This window comes from Protopterus annectens, chromosome 8.part0 (genome assembly GCF_019279795.1).
Source record: "Protopterus annectens isolate FY-2018-M chromosome 8.part0, PAN1.0, whole genome shotgun sequence".
Taxonomy (NCBI): domain Eukaryota; kingdom Metazoa; phylum Chordata; order Ceratodontiformes; family Protopteridae; genus Protopterus; species Protopterus annectens.
Genome location: NC_056741.1, coordinates 1,197,833,130 through 1,197,852,524, shown reverse-complemented (window position 1 = coordinate 1,197,852,524; position 19,395 = coordinate 1,197,833,130). Strand labels below are relative to the sequence as shown.

General features: G+C 37.5%; 1 protein-coding gene across 1 annotated transcript in view; it reads right to left on the bottom strand.

Annotated features, from left to right (window-relative positions):
• Window positions 1-19,395, bottom strand: part of LOC122808430 (trypsin-like) — a 91,938-nt gene that overhangs the window by 16,319 nt on the left and 56,224 nt on the right. Inside the window, exons 2-3 of the mRNA XM_044079392.1 lie at window positions 16,098-16,241; window positions 14,649-14,905 (exon numbers count right to left, since the gene is read on the bottom strand). Coding sequence (XP_043935327.1) covers window positions 14,649-14,905; window positions 16,098-16,241 — 401 coding nt within the window. The remainder of the gene's footprint in view (window positions 1-14,648; window positions 14,906-16,097; window positions 16,242-19,395) is intronic.

The window sequence follows — 19,395 nt, the reverse complement described above, 5'->3', positions numbered from 1 at the left end:
TTTTGCTTTTATCTGTTTAGGTTCGGCAGATCATACATATTGCTTGAGTCATTGCAGATGTCCTTTAGTAAGGCACTACTGTCTGTGGTCTCCCTATGCAGCTCTGTTTGAATTCACCAACTATACATGTTGATGTATATGTTCACTAACAGGCCATTTACCATAAATAAAGAAAACAACAACAAAACATATTCCATGCCCACCACATCCTTTTCTATCCAGAATGTAACCACCTACCTTACAGCCTGTCTAACCCACTAGGGTAATAATAAACTTGCTAGAATTATTATAACACAATAACCCTGCAGAATTCCTATGAGAGTTGGGCAATGTATGCTTCACAAGAGGTACCTTTACATAGCTCAGTCAGCATAGTTTCAGTCACAGCTTTCTAAACTAATATTAGGGCAAAGTCACACTTTACCTATTTATTTCATACTATTTTGCCACCCCCTCCTCAGATTCTGTGTAAATATCAACACCACACACTGACCCATTCATTCTGCATTCTTCAGAATTTCAGAGGACAATAGGTATAGGAGGCAAGAGTCAGGGGTCAAAGGCTGTCATCTTGCATTCAGACAGATTTTGTCTTCTACCCCTGGCCACTACATTTGTTAGCTGGCAGGTGGGGTGCAGTTTCTGCTGTGCTTGGTTTCTGGGTGGGTGCCTTCTTCCACACATAAACTATGTTGTGGCTAAACAGCGCAATCTTTTAGGCTGGCCCTTGGCACTACATGCCATAAATGTTATGCCTGCAGCAAGACACATGCATCTCACTCATGGATGGACAACTAGGCATTGAGCACTCATTATCATCTGCCAGCAATCAGGCTGCTAACAGAACACGTATCATGCCGACCATACTCAGGGTTTTATTCCTCTACTCCATGAAGGTGAGCTGTTCAAGGACATTTTTATTTGATAAAATAATGATATACATTGATCTGTAAGTCAGCATCATGTGGCATTATGTTACACAATGATCCATGTGTTGTGCATCTGCACAAACTGTTTCATAACAATTCATATAATGGTTAGCCAGCATACTGCATGAAGACAGATGTGCACTACAGTCATGCAGGGCAGCTTTTCAGGATTTTATGCTGTAGTGGTCACCCCCTAACATATGGTTTTACAATTCATTTACTGTAAAGCCTCCTATAAATGTTACATTATTCTAGTCACCTGCTTTATATAAATAAACATATGTGTATGTTTATGTATCTGAATGTGTGTATACATGCATAAAACAATACGTCGTGATAAAACGGTATGATAAAAATGTTCATCTGATCTGCAGTCATCAAGCATTTATCACTAGTCTGTCCTCTTTATTAGTAGTTCTTCACCAGTATTCTAGCATCATCAGTACCTAGATCTAAAAATATAGTAATCCAAAGTACAATGTTATAAAAAAAAGCAAAAAGCAATATATATATATATATATATATATATATATACATATATATATATACATATATATATCTACACACACACACACACACACACACACACCCACACACACACACACACACACACACACACATACATATATAGATCTCTATCTAGCTAGCTATAATAGTTGTCATACAAAACTATTAAAACTAAATTAAAATGCTATTAAAAGCACTATGCTACAAAATGCAATGCTAGCACTAAAACATGTTGAACATGTGTTCACTACAACAGCTCTAGAAAAAAAGAAAGCAAAGGCAATTATGGGATAAGATGTGAAAAAGAATAAGTGAAAGACTGACCGGCTGAATGTTATGAAATGCAAACAAGTGACACCAGTGTCCATCTCAAAGCAAACCAATGCAAAGTTATATTTGTGAAATACAGAGCCGTGAATATGCAAGTTACTACAGTGCTGTATATGTGAAGAGAGCAATATCATAACAATCCGTATGAACATTGCAACATCAAGGAAGAGGAAATAGAGAAAATGTGTAACAGAAGCCCCAGTAAGCAAGAACTATAACAGTATAACCTAGTAATAGGTGGCTGGTACAATGAATCTGTAAGAAGCATACCATATGCAGTAAAGCAGTGGGACAAATAAGGCATGCAGAGTGGGAAAGACAATGTGACACACACACACACACACACACACACACACACACACACACACACACACACACACACACACACACACACACACACACACACAAGCACACACATTTGTCTCTTAACAAAATCTACCCCTCTATTAAAAATTTCATTTTCCACATCCCTTTGAAGTCAAACAAACAAGGTGGTAGCATGCTATTTTACGTCCTCTTACCACCCATCCTATTTCTCCTCTCTGAGTTGTCATCCTATTAAACTATCCTACTACACCCTTCAACATCACCCATTCTTACCCTCACTGTGTCGCCCTACTATTTAAGTCTGCCCCCTGTCTCCCCCTCCCACTTTAATTTCTCCTACATTCAGCTTCATAAATTAAAACATTTCAACATTCCTCTCTACTCTCCCAAATATAGACTTAAATCCCTTGCCTACTACATTACTTTTTTCACCAAATTAACACTATTTCCTATTGGACTTTTACTAGATGGGGGTATCCACCCCAATACTGGTCCATCTCCTCCCATCATCACTACCAGCACTGCCAAGCCCACAAGGTATCCACCCCTCTCCTCTCCACCTAAATACCTATCACTCTATTCTATAAACCTACAAAGTCTTTGAAACAAAAATAACAGAATTTCATGCTTGGATTGCTCACTACTCTCCCCACATTTTAAATCTCTCAGAAACTTGACTAAAAACACATATTACAAATTCCAAAATTCTACCTCCTGGATATAACATCTTCTGGCAGGATACACTTTCTAAAAAAGGGGAGGTGTTGCCATCCTATACTCAGAGCAACTTAACCTCTCCCCCTCTCCTTACTACTCTCAGACGTCTCCCCAGCAGAACTTATCTTTCTTAACTATCATCTCAACCCTCATAAAAAAAACTGGCCATAGTTTCTATCTGCATACCCCCTGGCAAAAACAGTCCAATCCTTGCAAATATCTTATCTTGGATCTTCCAAAATATATCATATGAAATGATCATACTAGGTGATGTTAATATTGATTGGAATAAGCTCTCCCCCAAACTCCCCAGTTCCTCTATTAACCTATACGGCTTCAGTCAACTTATTTCTTCTCCCACTCGCATACACAAAAACTCCACCTGCATTCTTGATTGGATCTTAACTTACAACCCCAATCAGTACCACAGTCCTACCACCTTACCATACTCAATAAGTGACCACCTCCCTATCTCGATACTAAGGCTACCTCCTCAAACTCCAAAAACCCACCTCTATAGACAGTGCCATAACCTGTACAAATTCAATGCAGAAACTTTTAAATACCAACTCTGCCTGATAAACTGGTCTCACCTGTATAGCCTTCCTCTAAATTATACAGTTATTGAATTTAATAAAATTTTCCTAAACACACTAAATGTCATAGCTCCCATTAGGAAAAATAGAATCAAACCAAATGCCACCCCCTGGCTCTCCAAAGATACTCTTTCCACCATGAAACTTAGAGGCAATACCTGGAAACAATAGTCTAAGTCAAAATCTCCTTCTCTCCTCCTTAGATACAAAAAACTCAGAAACATTACTAAAAAACATATTATTCAGGACAAAACAAAATTAGATCAAAAAGCCCAATCCACTCAGTTTTCTAATCCCAAAAAAATTTAGCACAGTATGAACATAGGTTTATAGGTTCATAGGTTGGTACTAGGCTATCATCCCTAGGGCCTATGCAAGCCTAGCCATAACAATTCCCTGGATATTTCTTCCCACAATATTTACTTCCCTGGACCTCTGTCAAGCAGGGTGACTGACATGATCCCCGGGGTGAATTTCCCATCTCCCATCCAGTTGTCAAGGTTCCTTTTGAACAGGGCCAATGAGGTGCTCTGCTTGGCATGTATGGGCAGTCTAATACAGAGTATAGGGAGTTTCTGGGCCAGGAACCTATTCTTCCAGCATGTTTTGCTCATTGTGATGACAAGGTTTAGATCCCTGGAGTATGTGGCTCTGAAGGATTGGGATTTCTTTAAGTGGAGCATGTCCAACAACTCAGAGTTTGGCATGGCCTTGTATGTTAAGCAGAGATCACCTCTGAGTAGACAATATGCAACAGAGTATAGCTGTAGTTTTTTTTTTAGATGGTCAGCATATGGCATCTGCTTTAGACCTATGATTCTTTTAGTGAGGTATTTCTGCGGCCTTTCCAGCTGTTGCAGATGTCTTGTGAGGTACATACCAAACGGGGCGTTATACTCTATAATGGGTATAATGAGGAATGAGTACATTGGGACAATGACCTCCTTTTTTCTGGATGAAAAGCCCTTAGTGAAGAGGGGTGCCACAGAAGGATTTCCTGACTGTTGTGGCATTGTGGTTATCAAAGGTGAGACCACTGTCCACCTATGTCCCTAAGTCTCTCATCACACTTTCAATGTTTAGTGTACTGCCACCTATGTGGTAATTCATGGGTACATGTTTTTTTCCAAAGGGGATAACTATACATTTCTTGGCATTAAGCTTGAGCCCATGGCTCTGGCACCAAGCATCTGTTTCTGTAAGGCCCTTTTGTAGAATATCCACATCATTTGGGGATTCAGTAATGGCTCCCAGTTTGCAGTCATCTGCGAACTTTGTTAGCCAGAGTCCCTTAGTGTTGTCTTGTACTTCAGAGAAGTAAATGCCAAACAAGTGCGGTCCCAGGACTGAACCCTGAGGTACTCCACTTGTCACTTGTCTGGAGCTGGATTTGGAGTCGGCTACTTTTACAGTCTGGGTTCTGTCAGTAAGCCAGTTGGCAACCAGTTGGCAACAGTATAGTCCATCCTGGTAAACCCTGTACCCCCAACCCCTTCCCTGAAAAAAAATCTTGAAACTGCCACTCTTCTAAATAACTACTCTATAGACTATATCAGAAAATTACCCCCCCCCCAGACTATAGTCAAAAACTACCTTTAACTCCCTTAACAACCCAGCCCCAATCAGCCTTCTCCCTGAAACCTGTTTCAACTGCCTATATCAAACCCCGTCTGCTAAAACTGAAACCTTGTTCACTCTCTTTTGATAACTTACCTCCACAATTTCTTAAACTTGCTTCTGACTTTATAGCATATCCCATCTCAATTCATTAACCATTCTATCAAAGAATCCTCAGTGCCTGGGATCTGGAAATCCTTCTATATTATTCCACTTCACAAAGGAGGTAACTTCACTGAACCTATCAATTACCAATAGCCATAATTTCCCCTCTCTCAAAAATTCTCGAGAAATGCATTCATAGGTAACTTATGTCCTATTTACTTCATGAAAACCTCCTTACCCCCCTCACAGCATGGATTTAGATCACACCACAGCACATCCACAGCCCTGCTATCTTTTATCTGGACTGTAGCAGAAGCAAGGGACAACAATAAACTCATATCATGTGCATTCCTTGACGTCTCTAAATTTTTCAACACTGTCTCCCACCCTAAACTCCTTTCTAAACTATCCGCACTTAACCTCTCCACCTCCACTATCCTTTGGTTCTCCGGCTATCTCAATAACCAACATCAGCCTCTTAAATGGCAGACTTCCTACTCACCCTTCTTACCTATCCAAACTGGTGTCCACCAAGGATCCATCCTGGGCCCCTTTCTCTTTAATATTTTCACTAACAATTTTCGCTCTGTCTGTAACTCATCTTCACTAATCCAATACATGGATGATCCTACCCTTATCACCATCTCTAACAACCTCACTGACCTACCGTCTCTCACACAGACCTCGTTTAATATCATCAAACACTGGCTAACTGACAACCAACTAATCCTTAACCCAAAGAAAACCATACTCCTCCTTTACCTCCCAAAATCTTTATTCCATTTTAAAATGTCTTTCAGTCTCTCTTCTCTTGACAACACCAATATCTATGCAGACTCCACTGCAAAACTTCTAGAAATCACTATCGATGACCAACTGAAATTTGACCATCACATCCTACAGTCCATCAAAAAGACCAATCAAAAATTAGGTTTGCTGTATAGACACAAAAAATTCTTTACTAACTCCTCTAGGACCTCACTTGCACAAGCCTATCTTCTCCCCTGCCTACTCTGTGCTTTACCTATATTCACACAAATCCAAAGAAATCTCCTAACCAAACTAGAACAAACTTACAACCAGATAGCCAGATTTGCCTGTAATCTCCTTTACAAATCTCATCACTGCCTCGCACTAAAAAAATGTCAGTGGTTCGAGTTCCCACAACTACTCCAACCTTCACAGCTACAAATTGCTCATTCTCTTTTCTAAAAACCTGAAAACTGTCCCTCCCTGTCCACCCTCCTATCCCTCTACAAACCTACATGATCTCTCCAAAGCACTGACCAAGCACTACCGAACACCTACAAGTCCAACAAAACTATAGGCAGGTTACTTTATAAATGCTCCATATCTCAAACCTGGAACAAACTCCCATCTAACATACGACATATCCAGTCTTTGCTCCTATGCAAAACAGAACTGAAAACATACTTAGCCAACTGCCCCTCCTGCAACTGCCACCTCCCCACCTAATCTGCCACTACCACACCAGAACTATTCCTTTCATGTATTATATATACTTACAATCCTGTGAATCCATAGCTACACAACTGAGCACTCTTAAAAACTTAACTTTCCTTCCATCTTTGCTCCCCATTTTACTTCTTATTTCCCTGGCCACTCCAACTATTTCCTCCTCATTTCCTATTCTCCGCTCTTATCTGTTTTTACCCCCTCTCCTTCCACTCCACCCACTATAACTGACACAACTGCCATTGTTTGCTATTCTTTGTCTCTTCGATTATTCTTCACTTTTCTCTACACTCCACTTACTATTCTACTGTTTTGTACCACCAACTCTACCTCTATCATTTTGTTGTTGTACATGCACAGAATGCATACTTTTAATGATTTCTACAAGGCACTAATGTTGTTACTCACATGTCTCTTTATCTTGCCCTTTTTAATGTTCCTAAACTTGCAATGTAACTTGGTATGGTTATGATATATGTGTATTATTATTTTTTGGCATCATCTTTTTTATCGTGTTTGTGGAGCTTTGTCAATACTTTTAATGATTGTCTACAAGACATCACTCTTGTTATTCATGTCTTTTTATCTTGCCCTTTTTTATGTTTTTAAACTTGCAATGTAACTTGGTTTTGTTATGATATATGTGTATTATTTTTGGCATCATCTTTTTTATCGTGTTTGTGGAGCTTTCCTCCTCTGGTCTCCACTGAAAATGGGCCTTCAGCCCAGTGAACTAACCTGGTTAACAAAGGATAAATAATTAAATACAATGTTTTATACATAAGAGCATGGAAAGCAGAATGAAGATTAAGAGTCCCATTATGTGGTGCTCAGCCTTACTCCTAATTCTTGAAGCTTTAGGAAATGTAGGGCTTGAACCAGCTGCTAATCAACAATTATGGCATATAGCAAGCTTCTGGGGTTCCAATTACTGCCTCTTCCATCTTCTTAAAAAGGCATAGTGCCTTAATCTGTTCCTGTTTAAATCTGTAGTGATAGAGGGGGCATACATATGTGGGCATATATTTACATTGGTGTCTCCCCCATCTTCACCTACATATAGTTGGTTGCTTCCTATGAACTTTTATTGACCTATGAATCTCTCCCTCTGCCAGTCTTGTTTATAAGCAATTATTACAATTATGCATGTACACCATGCTATATTAGAAAGACAGTAAGTGTACTAGAACTAAGGAATCACTCAGATAAGTAGTTTTAAGTGCATCAGACCAATTTACTGTAGTCATGACAACATAAGTGGAAGCAGAGTTTTCCCTGGATAACAAGAAGCATTTATAGATTACTGAGAGATGGGACATGTGCCTCTTGATAATGAACAACATCTATAACTATTCTGAAGGTGGCAGGGAGGTACATCTGGACAGCGGTTACTGTTTCATCCATTAAAAGAATGGGAGTGGGACCCTCTGTATGAAAACTATGTGCAAGATATTCTAATAGAGGGGAGTCTGGGCAAGAACTAAGAGTAAGAAACCTTAAAAAGCGAGTCCTAAATGATTCCATGTTGGTATGACAAGTGAATTTCAATAATGTTGCTCAAACTTACACTGTATTAGGCATCTTGCTAACAAATCTATGGCAATGTCATAGAAAATAAATATCCTGAGAGCAGATAGCACATCAAGTTTTCTGAACACTGTGATACAAAGTGAAATAAAAAAGCTGAATACAGGCATCAGTTGTTTTTTTTTTAAACACTTGATGTCTAAACTCAACTGTCATAGCAATTCACCATAGTTATTCAAAATATGTGTGTGGCAATTGATCACATGTGCATACTGGATTATGGAAGAGTGTAAATGGCATGTAACAACCAATTCAAGGTCCATTTCTTATGCAGAATCCTACAAGGCTATATTCACTTCTTACCCCACTAGTCCACATTATGGGAAAGGCTGTTACAATAAAACTTAAATCCTACATCTTAGTCAATGATTTGTTTGAATGCCAACAAAGTGGATTTAGAAAATGGCACAGGGTTATAAATACCCTTCTGTCTTTCAAAATCAGCATCTTTGGAACCAAAAGGTGTAGTGTTTGTGGATCTGATCCAGTCCGAACCAAAAGGTGTAGTGTTTGTGGATCTGATCCAGTCCGAACCAAAAGGTGTAGTGTTTGTGGGTCTGATCCAGTCCTTTGGCTAAGATAATCACCCAAGACTGCAACCAAAATCACCCCCAAAAGCACCACTTGGAAGATACAATTATAGTTTATTTAGCACTTTCATCCAACTCAAGACTTCTTCAGAATAAATAATGCTACCATTCCATTCAGTTTTATAAAACAAATTGTACCAATCAGCAATAGGCCTCAATTACTCAATAAACTAATTATATGTCAAAACAATCAACAGTTAAAGACACCATTAAAAAGTCTTAGTCACATAACCTCAAAAGCATTTAATATTTGTTTCATTTATCCCACAACATTTATCAGCTTGCAGCCTTAACTGCCATAATGTTTATTTCCTTTCAAGTTGTTTTTTATAATTTGACAACAATCTCACGTTCGACCATCATGTAGCGGCTGTGGTCAGAAAAGCCTTTTACTTGGTTCATCTCATAAGTAAATGGATTGCATCCAGAAAAAAATGAGGTTATTACCTCTCTATACTTCTCTCTCATTAGGCCAATAATTGAGTATAACACCCCGTTTGGTATGCACCTCTCCAAACATCTGCACCAGCTGAAAAGGCCACAGAAATACCTCACAAAGAGAATTGATGGCCTCTAATACCTGTCCTATGTGGACAGCCTCAAATCTCTATCACTCTACTCGGTATCATAACAGATTGCTTAGAGGTGATCTATGTCTTGCCTACAAGACAATCTCTATCCCTGTCTTACTAGAGATGCTCCATATATGTAAGTCTAACTCCTCATGCATTTCCCACTCAAAAGACCTAAATCTAATATGTGACATCAACAAAATCTGCTAGAGAGACAGGTTTGTTTCCAAGAGGCTGCCTATCTCTGGAATAGACTTCCCATACATGTCAAACAGAGTACCTCACTGATCCTCTTCAAGCACAACCTTGATAAGTGGATGGGAAACCACAAATTTGTTCCAGGGGTTACACCTGTGTCTCTCATTGACAGAGCAACAGGTGCTGATTGATGTTTCTTTTTTGGGGATAAACCCTTGGCTAGGCTTGTAAGGGCCCCAGAGCCATTAGCCTAGTAACCTCCCATGATCCTATGATTTCCACCTTGATCATCAATGGGTATTTGCTCTAAAACAGTAAAATACAATTTCTTAAAAGAATCACACATCTGCACATGTCTGGATAGTGCATTGTTATTATCTTTAGTCCTGCTAGCTTATAAATATTCTTTAATTCTTTTAAAAGTTTGTTTGTGGTCATACCAACATAAAATGTTTCACAATGTGAACACAATGCAATGTAGACAACCTCCATTGAGTTACAGTCAAAATGGTCATTTAGTCTTGTTGATTTCTTGAAATGTTTCAAAGAAATATTAGGACCTTCTAAAATAAAATTACAAACAGTACAAAAACTATATTTGACCATACCTTTCTTTTTTAGAACTAACTAAAGCTCTTTTAGTACTATCATTATCTAATACTTGTTTTATAGCTCTAGGCTTTTTATTTATCCCACTAGGAACAGTATCAACAATATATTTAATATGATTTCTTATACTGAAGTCATCAACTGTCATTTCTAAAACATAACTACATCTAAGTCATCTAAGCAAGACTGCTAAGTATTTTTTCAGCATCTCAATCTGCAAATGTTAAAAATGATTTAAGAACACTCTATACAACAGATGCTTCTGGGTGTGCATTATCCAGTACAAATCCCCAGTGCACCCAAAAAGCAGCAGTCTAGCTGTGGGCTTCTGTTCATGTCCTATTCAGAGACTCACTGACAATGTGCTTTAATAATACTAACAATCTGCTAATCACTGATAACTAGAACACATAGGCCTCAGGCCATTTACCTTGATAGAGAAATACAAAGTGAAACAATAATCTAGCACATTGATGCCAACGTTTGCAGCAAATGTGGACATAAAACTGCCTGTGAAAAAAGCAGAATCGTTTTACTCAGAACACAGAAGAAGCACAACATGGCAAAAAAGTCACTGGACGATCTCCATACTAGATGGTGATTGACAAAAATCAGTACAAATTCACAAGTATCAATAGTTTGGATGGGTCCACTACTGAAATTCTCTGAGCCTATTCATAATACAATAAATAAAACATTAGCATTGCCATTTGTTGTACAGTTGTATGTGTATTAGCTAAAAAGGTAAAGTCAGCATGTGGAAAGGAGGCATCAATTGTAGTCCCAGAATATTGTCTGTCGTATCCTTAGTCTCTTCAAGTAACCTATAAAGATTACAAACAACTGAATTAAATCTTCAGATTCAGTACTGCAACAAGGGGAAAGCGACCACGGTGGTGCAGTGGTTAGCATTGCCTCCTCACAGCAACAGGTTCTCTGATTCGATTCTCAGCTGGAGCACCTTCTATGCGAGGCCTGCATATCCACCCTGTGGTCGAGTGAGTTTTAAAGACATGCAGGTAGGTGTATGTGTGTGTGTGTTTGCCTTTTGTGACGGTTGCATGCTGGGCTGGCAACTTGATACTGTAAAAACTCCACTGCCAATCAATAGTGGACTGGTGATTCACTGTGGTGACCCCTAACCGGGAATAGCCGAAAGACTTTTTTTTTTTTTAACAAAGAGGGGAAAGCATATTCTTGTCATTCTTATACAGGCAGTTTTTTACCCTCAAACCAATACAGCAAAACTCCACATTGGTACATTGACTCGCAGACTGATTAATTTTGATTATTGAGATCTCTCCATAGAACTTTGAAATGTAAATCAGTCATGAAAACAGTAAAACCTAGTATATCTACAACAGAGTTACTGGTTCTTTGGTACAGACAAATGGAGTCCTGACAGTAACCTTAGGAATCAAGGCTTAAATAGTGGACCTGTTCACTGAAGAGTCTGCTGTAAGCAGATAATGAGAGAGAAACATGCAATTTCATCCTCCACAAGAGGAGGAAGGCAAATTCACATCATGGCTACAGTCTATCATTTGAAATGGGGAGCTCCAGCCATGCCACAATGATGGAAAAAGCCTGAGAGGATCATCTGCATAGGGGCTATATGTATGTATACCTAAATGACCTCACTGCACAACAGTGGTTGGATGTTAGGATAGATAATAAAATAATGCAAACAATCCAAGGATGATGACCCATCTCAGCTCAATTCTTGCCACACCTGGCAATGTGGCTATGACCAGCCAGGGATAAATATTAGAAGAGTACATAAGAAGTTCACTGGTCAAAAGACGAAGAGAAAGTAAGGTACGTGTGTCATCTTTATATATTAGTCATTTCCCGTTATTCATTATGCAGTATATGTACATTATTTTAATTCTGAGACCCAAAAAAACATATTTATTTTTCCTAATTCAGTAAAAGAATTATCCACGATACTTACAAAACAGTACAATTTCTTGTTCCTGTCAAAGCAAAATGCAAATGTAGTCAAACTTGCATAATTATACTATTATAAATTTTTATTTTTGTCAGAACAGATTAGATGTTGTCTCAGTGTTATATAATTAGATGTTTTCTAGTATAAATGGTGATCAAGCCAGACAGGTCTGATGTCAAAATGATTTTTATTATGACTATAATGGCACTAAGTAAAAGTTTTGAATATTTTAACATTGTATTATAAGCTAAACCTACATATATTTCTGTATGTATCTGATATTCCCTTTCTGTTTAATGTATGTCGGTTATAACTAAAAAAAGAGATCCAGTGGTATAACTGACTTACCTGAAAAGTGGATATATTATAGAAAGACAGACAGAAAGATAGACAGATAGATAGATAGATAGATAGATAGATAGATAGATAGATAGATAGATAGACAGATAGACAGATAAATATGTCAGATGAAATAGAAACAACATACAGCTTAAATTTTAGAGGTCATATTGAAATTATTTGTCTTTAATTAGTTCATAATTATCATCATGATAGTATGTCAATTATAGTAATAAATTATCTTTCTCTAAACTAAAAAGATAGAGAGGTATTTATTTTTTTCATCTTAAAAAGACAAGAGCTTTGGTAACAAAGCTATAACAAAGTCTGTAAATTTGCTACAGGGTCCAAATACTCCACCCATCACTGCCATTCCCTCCACTCCCTAAACTAGCTTGAGCTTCCTAATTACCTGAAATTCATACAACTCACCGCTGCTCACAAACTCATATTCCAACCCTCCATCTGCCCCTCTCTTTCATCTTTCTTAACCCTTACCTCCCCGGTGATACTCTAAGATCTGAAAACCAAAACCTCCTTAAAATCTATAAACCCCTATGCCCTCCTGGCCAATTACTTCTATCACACTCCTTAGCTAAACTATGTAACCCCCCCCCACACACACATTGTACTCACAACCACTCTAATTTCAAATCTCTCTTCCATTCTTACCTTACCTCATACTGGGACTGGGACTGTTCCTGGTCCCTTCCCACCTAAATTACACTGTTGTCTCTTTCAAACCTCTCTTCAATCTCATCTACTATCACCTCTGATCACTAAAATTATTGTTAGAACAAACACTAAACTTGTATAAACACTTTATGACTTGTACTTTTAATTATATTCTTTGTATTACTTTTGACTTTATCTGTATTTTAACATGTGTTTTTTTAAATGTATACTCCCTGATTTTGTATTTGTATTTGAAATTGTATATTTATGCTTTTGTATGCTGTACTTAGTTATTTTCTGTTAACTGCATTTGGAGTTTTTCTCCCTGATCCTCCAATGAAAATGGGCTCTACTTGGCCCAGTGGACTTCCCTGGTCATCAAACTGGGAGTAAATAAATAAATAAATAAATAACTTTAAAATGAACACCATGCCAAAAAACAGAGTTAACTTGGTACCCAAGTCACTGGCACTAGTACTGAGTATCAAGATAAATCATACATAGGAATAAGTCTCACATGCCTCAAACCTCATTCATATTTGCAGTCATTTCCCATTTGCCCATGAAGTACACATGCAAATGCCTTACAAGACTTCTCATGCCATCTTTCCCTGATGTGTTTTCCATTCTCCTTTCAGCATCATTCATTTTATGTCCATGCCTGTTATATGAAGTGTATCTCAGGGTACCTTTTTCACCTGAGTTATATACACAATTCCATCTGATTGCTATTTCTATAAATTACATGACCACCTACATGTATATGTGTTCCTTTGCTTTGTTCTAAACCTGGTTTTGTTTTTTGTTGCTTCATTATTGTTAGTATAGTATTAGTCTTGCAGCTGTGTCCTTGAAACTTTCTCAAGGATGCAGCCAAAAATGTACTATTATGCCATGGTTTCCTCTTTGTTAAATATTTCAAAAGGTATGCAAGAAATGTACAGATATCAAAAACATACATATATATGTGTACATACATTTTTGCTATTATGCAAGCCAGTACATATACATGCACACAAAAGACATGCAGTGTACTCAGACACAAAGACGTACAACACACACACACACACACACACACACACACACACACACACACACACACACACACACCCACACACACACACACACACACACACACACACACACACACACACACACACACACACACACACACACACACACACACAACACACCCATGTATGTGTATGCATGCCCAAACACACAAAATACACTTTCATGCATGTTCACATAGTTACATAAACACACACACAGTGAAATGGGATGAAAATGAAGAACACTAAAGTTTTATACCAGTTTTTAACTTTATAACTTAAGAATAGGAAGCAATAAAACAAACAAATGATTTTGATATACTGACATGTGTTTAATATTATCATTGCATATAACCATATAAAGCTGAAAAGTAATATCTACTTAAATTAGGAGGTCCCTAACCACATACCATTATTTACCCTTCTAATATTTTCAAAATTAGAGTATATTGCTTGTGTTTCTGTTCTTACCTCCATTACTCAGTGTGTTGCCCCATCCTGACACTAAACATAGGGTGTTATCTACTGGACAGTGCCTCGGCAGTCGAATAGGTTGAACATAGGGGGTGAGCCTGGCTGGTGATGCCAACTTCAGTAGCATAATGTCATTGTTCACTGTCATGTAGTCATACAGAGGGTGTAAAATGGCCTTTTCCACATTAATAACCTGCTCAGTGCCTTCATCCTTGGTCAAGTCATGTTCACCAAGCCGAACATCAAACTTTTCTCTGCAGAAGTGAGCAAACATATTGATAACATTTTACCTGGTGAAGCCGGAAGCAGTGAGTAGACATGGTAAGTCAGTGATATTTTACAGTTATCATACTGATTTCTAAACAACATGCAACTTTTTAGGATGAAAAGGAAATGCTATGACAACCTTCTGTAAAACATGTTTATTATGTACATTAAAGGTGTGTAACCTAGAACTGGTCATCACCTAATCTGCAGACTGAGGAGATCATACTTCAATAGTGACTAGTCATTATTGTATCTTTCAGCTCATATCTATATCTGTACCTCTAACTATATATGTACATAGATAGGTGTGTATGTGTGTGTGTGTGTGTGTGTGTGTGTGTGTGTGTTTTCTGTTTTACCCAATTTCACAGCTTTTTCCTGTTCTACATAATGCCACTTCTTTTGCAATAACATTTTTTAAGCTAAATAACTCAGGGAAGACAAACTGGTCTTACAATATGGTACAGAAGGGTAAACCACTGCTCTTGTTGAATATATATGCATATATAAATGCATATATATATATATATATATATATATATATATATATATATATATATATATATATATATATATATATGGTGGTAGTGAGAGAGAAAGATGGAGAGAGAGAGCAACAGAGCAGCAACAATAACAAGTGGAATTCAAACAACTGTTCTTATATTCTCCATTAAATTATAACATGTGGAAACTAAAATGGTTTCCTCACTACTCAGTCATTAAGGGAAGTTTTGCTCTTTTGCTGATGGAGGTGTTGTAAAGCAATACAGGCTGAAGCCAAAGACTGGCTACATTATTTTACAATAGATAAACAAAGATACCAAGAAGAAGTACAGCCACTAATGCAAAAATAGACATATTCAGGGTGGTAAAACCACTGTAAAGCTAGGATATTTTTGGGCAGGGGGGGATAAAAATAGAATCACCATATTAGGAGATAAAAACATATCCATGCACTCTGCACAACATTTTTAAATAATTTATATACTTCAACATTAATTCTGCATCCAAATATATTCAAATCATAATCATTTTCATCTGTAAAACATTGCAACACTATAATTTTGAAAGAGAGCAAACACTCAGTTTCTACAAATAAAACAGCAGTTAGTTATAAAGCCACTGCTAGTTGTATTATGTTAAGTAGCGCTGGAGGCCAAGAGGTACACATTTACTTACTCGTAGTAGCAGTGGGCTGCAGACAGGACCCATAGCTCATTCAGAAGCGACCCACCACAGAGGTGTTCACCATCCACACTTAGAGACACTTGGTGAGGCTGGCTGTTTCTCTTACATTCGTAGCCCCCAACAATCTTGTCGTTACTGTCACAACAAACAACTAGACAATAAAATAAGTTTACTGCGTATAACAAATCCCTTCTATCATTGTTGCCAAATCACAGTTACATGTTTATGGCAGCACAACAAAATAATTTAGTTCATAATTATATTCATATAAAACACTACATTTTCTAGTTTATAAAGGATAACTTATAAACTGATTATGAATTACATTGTACTGCATGTTGTTAAAATTTATGTTGCACGTGATAATTTTCAAAAATCAGAAGGGTTTTAAGACAGAAGTACCTGAGACACCTAAAAGTATTGCAAATAAATATGTCATCATTCTTTGCATTTTCAGTAAATATGCTTCATGCAGAGGGTGGAAGCAGAAGTTCATTTCCAGGCAAGTTTCATTCTTATATTTAAAGTGTGAGATAAATTCCTACTGGTATCATAAACTGTCCCAGGAATAGATTAATAGATCATCTAACACAAGGTCATGAGAAAAAAAACATACTTCAACACATTTGGAGTGTAAGGCTTTCACTGAAAGCTATTTATCAGCTGTGGGATAAATGCTTCCTATTAATAGGGGAATCTGTCATAAACTTTCTAGAGATCACTGTTTACTCAATAAAAACAGCTACTATTTCCATGTAGCAGCTTAGAAACATGTATGTCAGGGCAACACTGGAGTCCGAACTATAATGGACTTGAGATGAAAGTAAGATTAATTCTTATTAACTGAGCTCAAAGATACAAGCACTGGCACATACTGTGCAGTTCATCAGGTTAATACATGAAAGCACTTGCATTGCAGAGCAAAATGAATACAGTTAACCTTTATTTGGTTCATGAGTACTTTCTTGTTTGGATTACCCCGGCTTTGTTATTTGGAACGAGATTTACTCATTTGGCTCTGGATTTTACTACTGATATTGAAAATATCAGATTTATAACTAATGCTAATTAAATGATATTACTGAGTTATGTCTACCCCTGTCACCCTTTGCAATATATGCATATTTCTGTAGTGTAAATTGTTTTCATTCTGAGTTATTATTTAGTTATTCACTCTTCAACCACATTTTATACTACTTATTTGTAAAACTAACATAATGTTTAACTATAGTATATAATGAACTAGTGCTCCTTTCTGTTTTTTACAGGCAATTTCAACTACATGTGACTTGTGTTATGCAAATATGTTTGTTTTTAACTGCAATTTGTGTGATTGGCTACAATAAGAAAGGAAAAAAAAAGATTTCATCTATGAGATGGTGCTGCCAATACAAGACAGAACATATGCCACAGTGGTGCTGAAGCCGTATCAGTAAAAACACTGCTGAAAGACAGACTGTAGAATTAGTGGCAGAAAAGGATTGGTAGAGTACGAGACTGCATTCTAGAAATGAAATGCGGAATTTATGGATTTACTATGATTAATTGTATGCCATTTAATCAACACATCATTTTTCCTAGCTAATAAATCTAAACTACACAACACTCCTAAACAGTTCTTAGTCCCCTGCATTCCTCTCATGGGGTCAAACTGGCGCACTCCTGATTTTTGTCTCTCTCTCTCTCTCTCTCTATATATATATATATATATATATATATATATATATATATATTTATTTATTTTATTTATTTGCAATTTGATTACCGGGGAAGTCCACTGGGCCAAATTGACCCATTTTCAGTGGAGGCCCGGGGAGAAAAGCTCCAAGATGCATTATACAATTTAGATACAAATGATAGTTAATATTAAAGATCTTATGTAGAATAGTTACTCATAAATGCATTCAATATCATGCATAGTTAACAAATTCATTAAGCTTGAAGGTAGGGATCACACAGTTTAATTTGAGGAAAGCAGATATGGGTTAGGTGTGGAAACAGTTTACATACAAACCTTTTAAGAAAATGTAAATACACTTTACATACACACATCAACAGTGAAATGCTATTTGCAATATTTACAAGGTGTGTGAGGGTAGCTGTAGTTAGTGAGAGCTTAGAGAGAAGCTACAGAAATTGTTGAGAGCTTTGATAGGCTCATAGGAAGATAACTATGAGAGTTGTAGAGCTTGGGAACCAGAGCGGGAGCCCCCTTGGATTAGGTTGGGTGAAGGCAGGTACATTTCCATTTAGTGGACAGGTGTTTGAATAGTTGGGTTATGAAGTTTTCTGAATTTGGTATGGTTCTTAGTGTGGAGGGAGGGGAATTCCATTTTTTGCCTAGTGAGAAAGATAGGAGAAGTTGGCCAGCAGGACATTTAGGTTTATGGATAGTAACTAAGTTCTGATTTTCAGATCGGAGTGGTCTGTTGGGTGTATAAGGGGGAAGGATGTTAGTTAGAGTGGGACATTTTGTTGGGTGAAATATGAGTCTATGTGCAGTAGTGAGTTGGAGATAGTCTAGGTAGTTTGGGAGTTCAAACCAATTCAGGGATTGTAGGGTTAGGTAGTGATGGGTGGTGCTTTTAGATTTAGAGGCAAATTTAGAGATTTTGTTGTAGCAATTTTCTAGTTTAGAGGTGATAGAGGAGGACAGGTTGGTTAGAAGAGGGGCTCCGTATAATAAGGAAGGACGAAGATAAGTCAAGGCCAGAGTTTGCCTGGTAGAGTTGGAGAGAAAGCAATTATTCCTATACAGCATACCTAGCTTTTGGTGGGTTTTCTTAATATTTTGTTGAATATGAATATCAAACTTGAGGTGTTCATCTACAGTAATGCCAATTAGTTTGGCAGAGAAGACTACTTCTACAGGTGAGTTGGTTTGACTATAGACTTTGAAGTTGTTTTTATCATAGGAGAGGGTCTTTGTGGAGGGAATAGTAGAATCTTTGATTTATTTGCATTGAGAGAGAGGTGGTTTTGGTGCATCCAGTTTTCAGTTGTTGAGAAGGCAGTTTGGGTTTTAGTCAGCAATTCAGAGAGGTTTGAGGCAGAGCAGACTAAGGTTGAATTGTCTGTGTATTGAATGATTTTAGCATCAGGAATAGCAGTGTGAAAGTTATTGATGAAGATGTTAAAAAGCATTGGCCCAAGGATGGTTCCCTGTGGTACGCCAGTTGGGGTAGGTAGGAAGGAAGAGATAGAGTTCTTCCATTTGACTGCCTGTGATCTGTCTGATAGATAGCTGGAGAACCAGGATAAAGCATTATGTGAGAGATTAAGGTTTGAG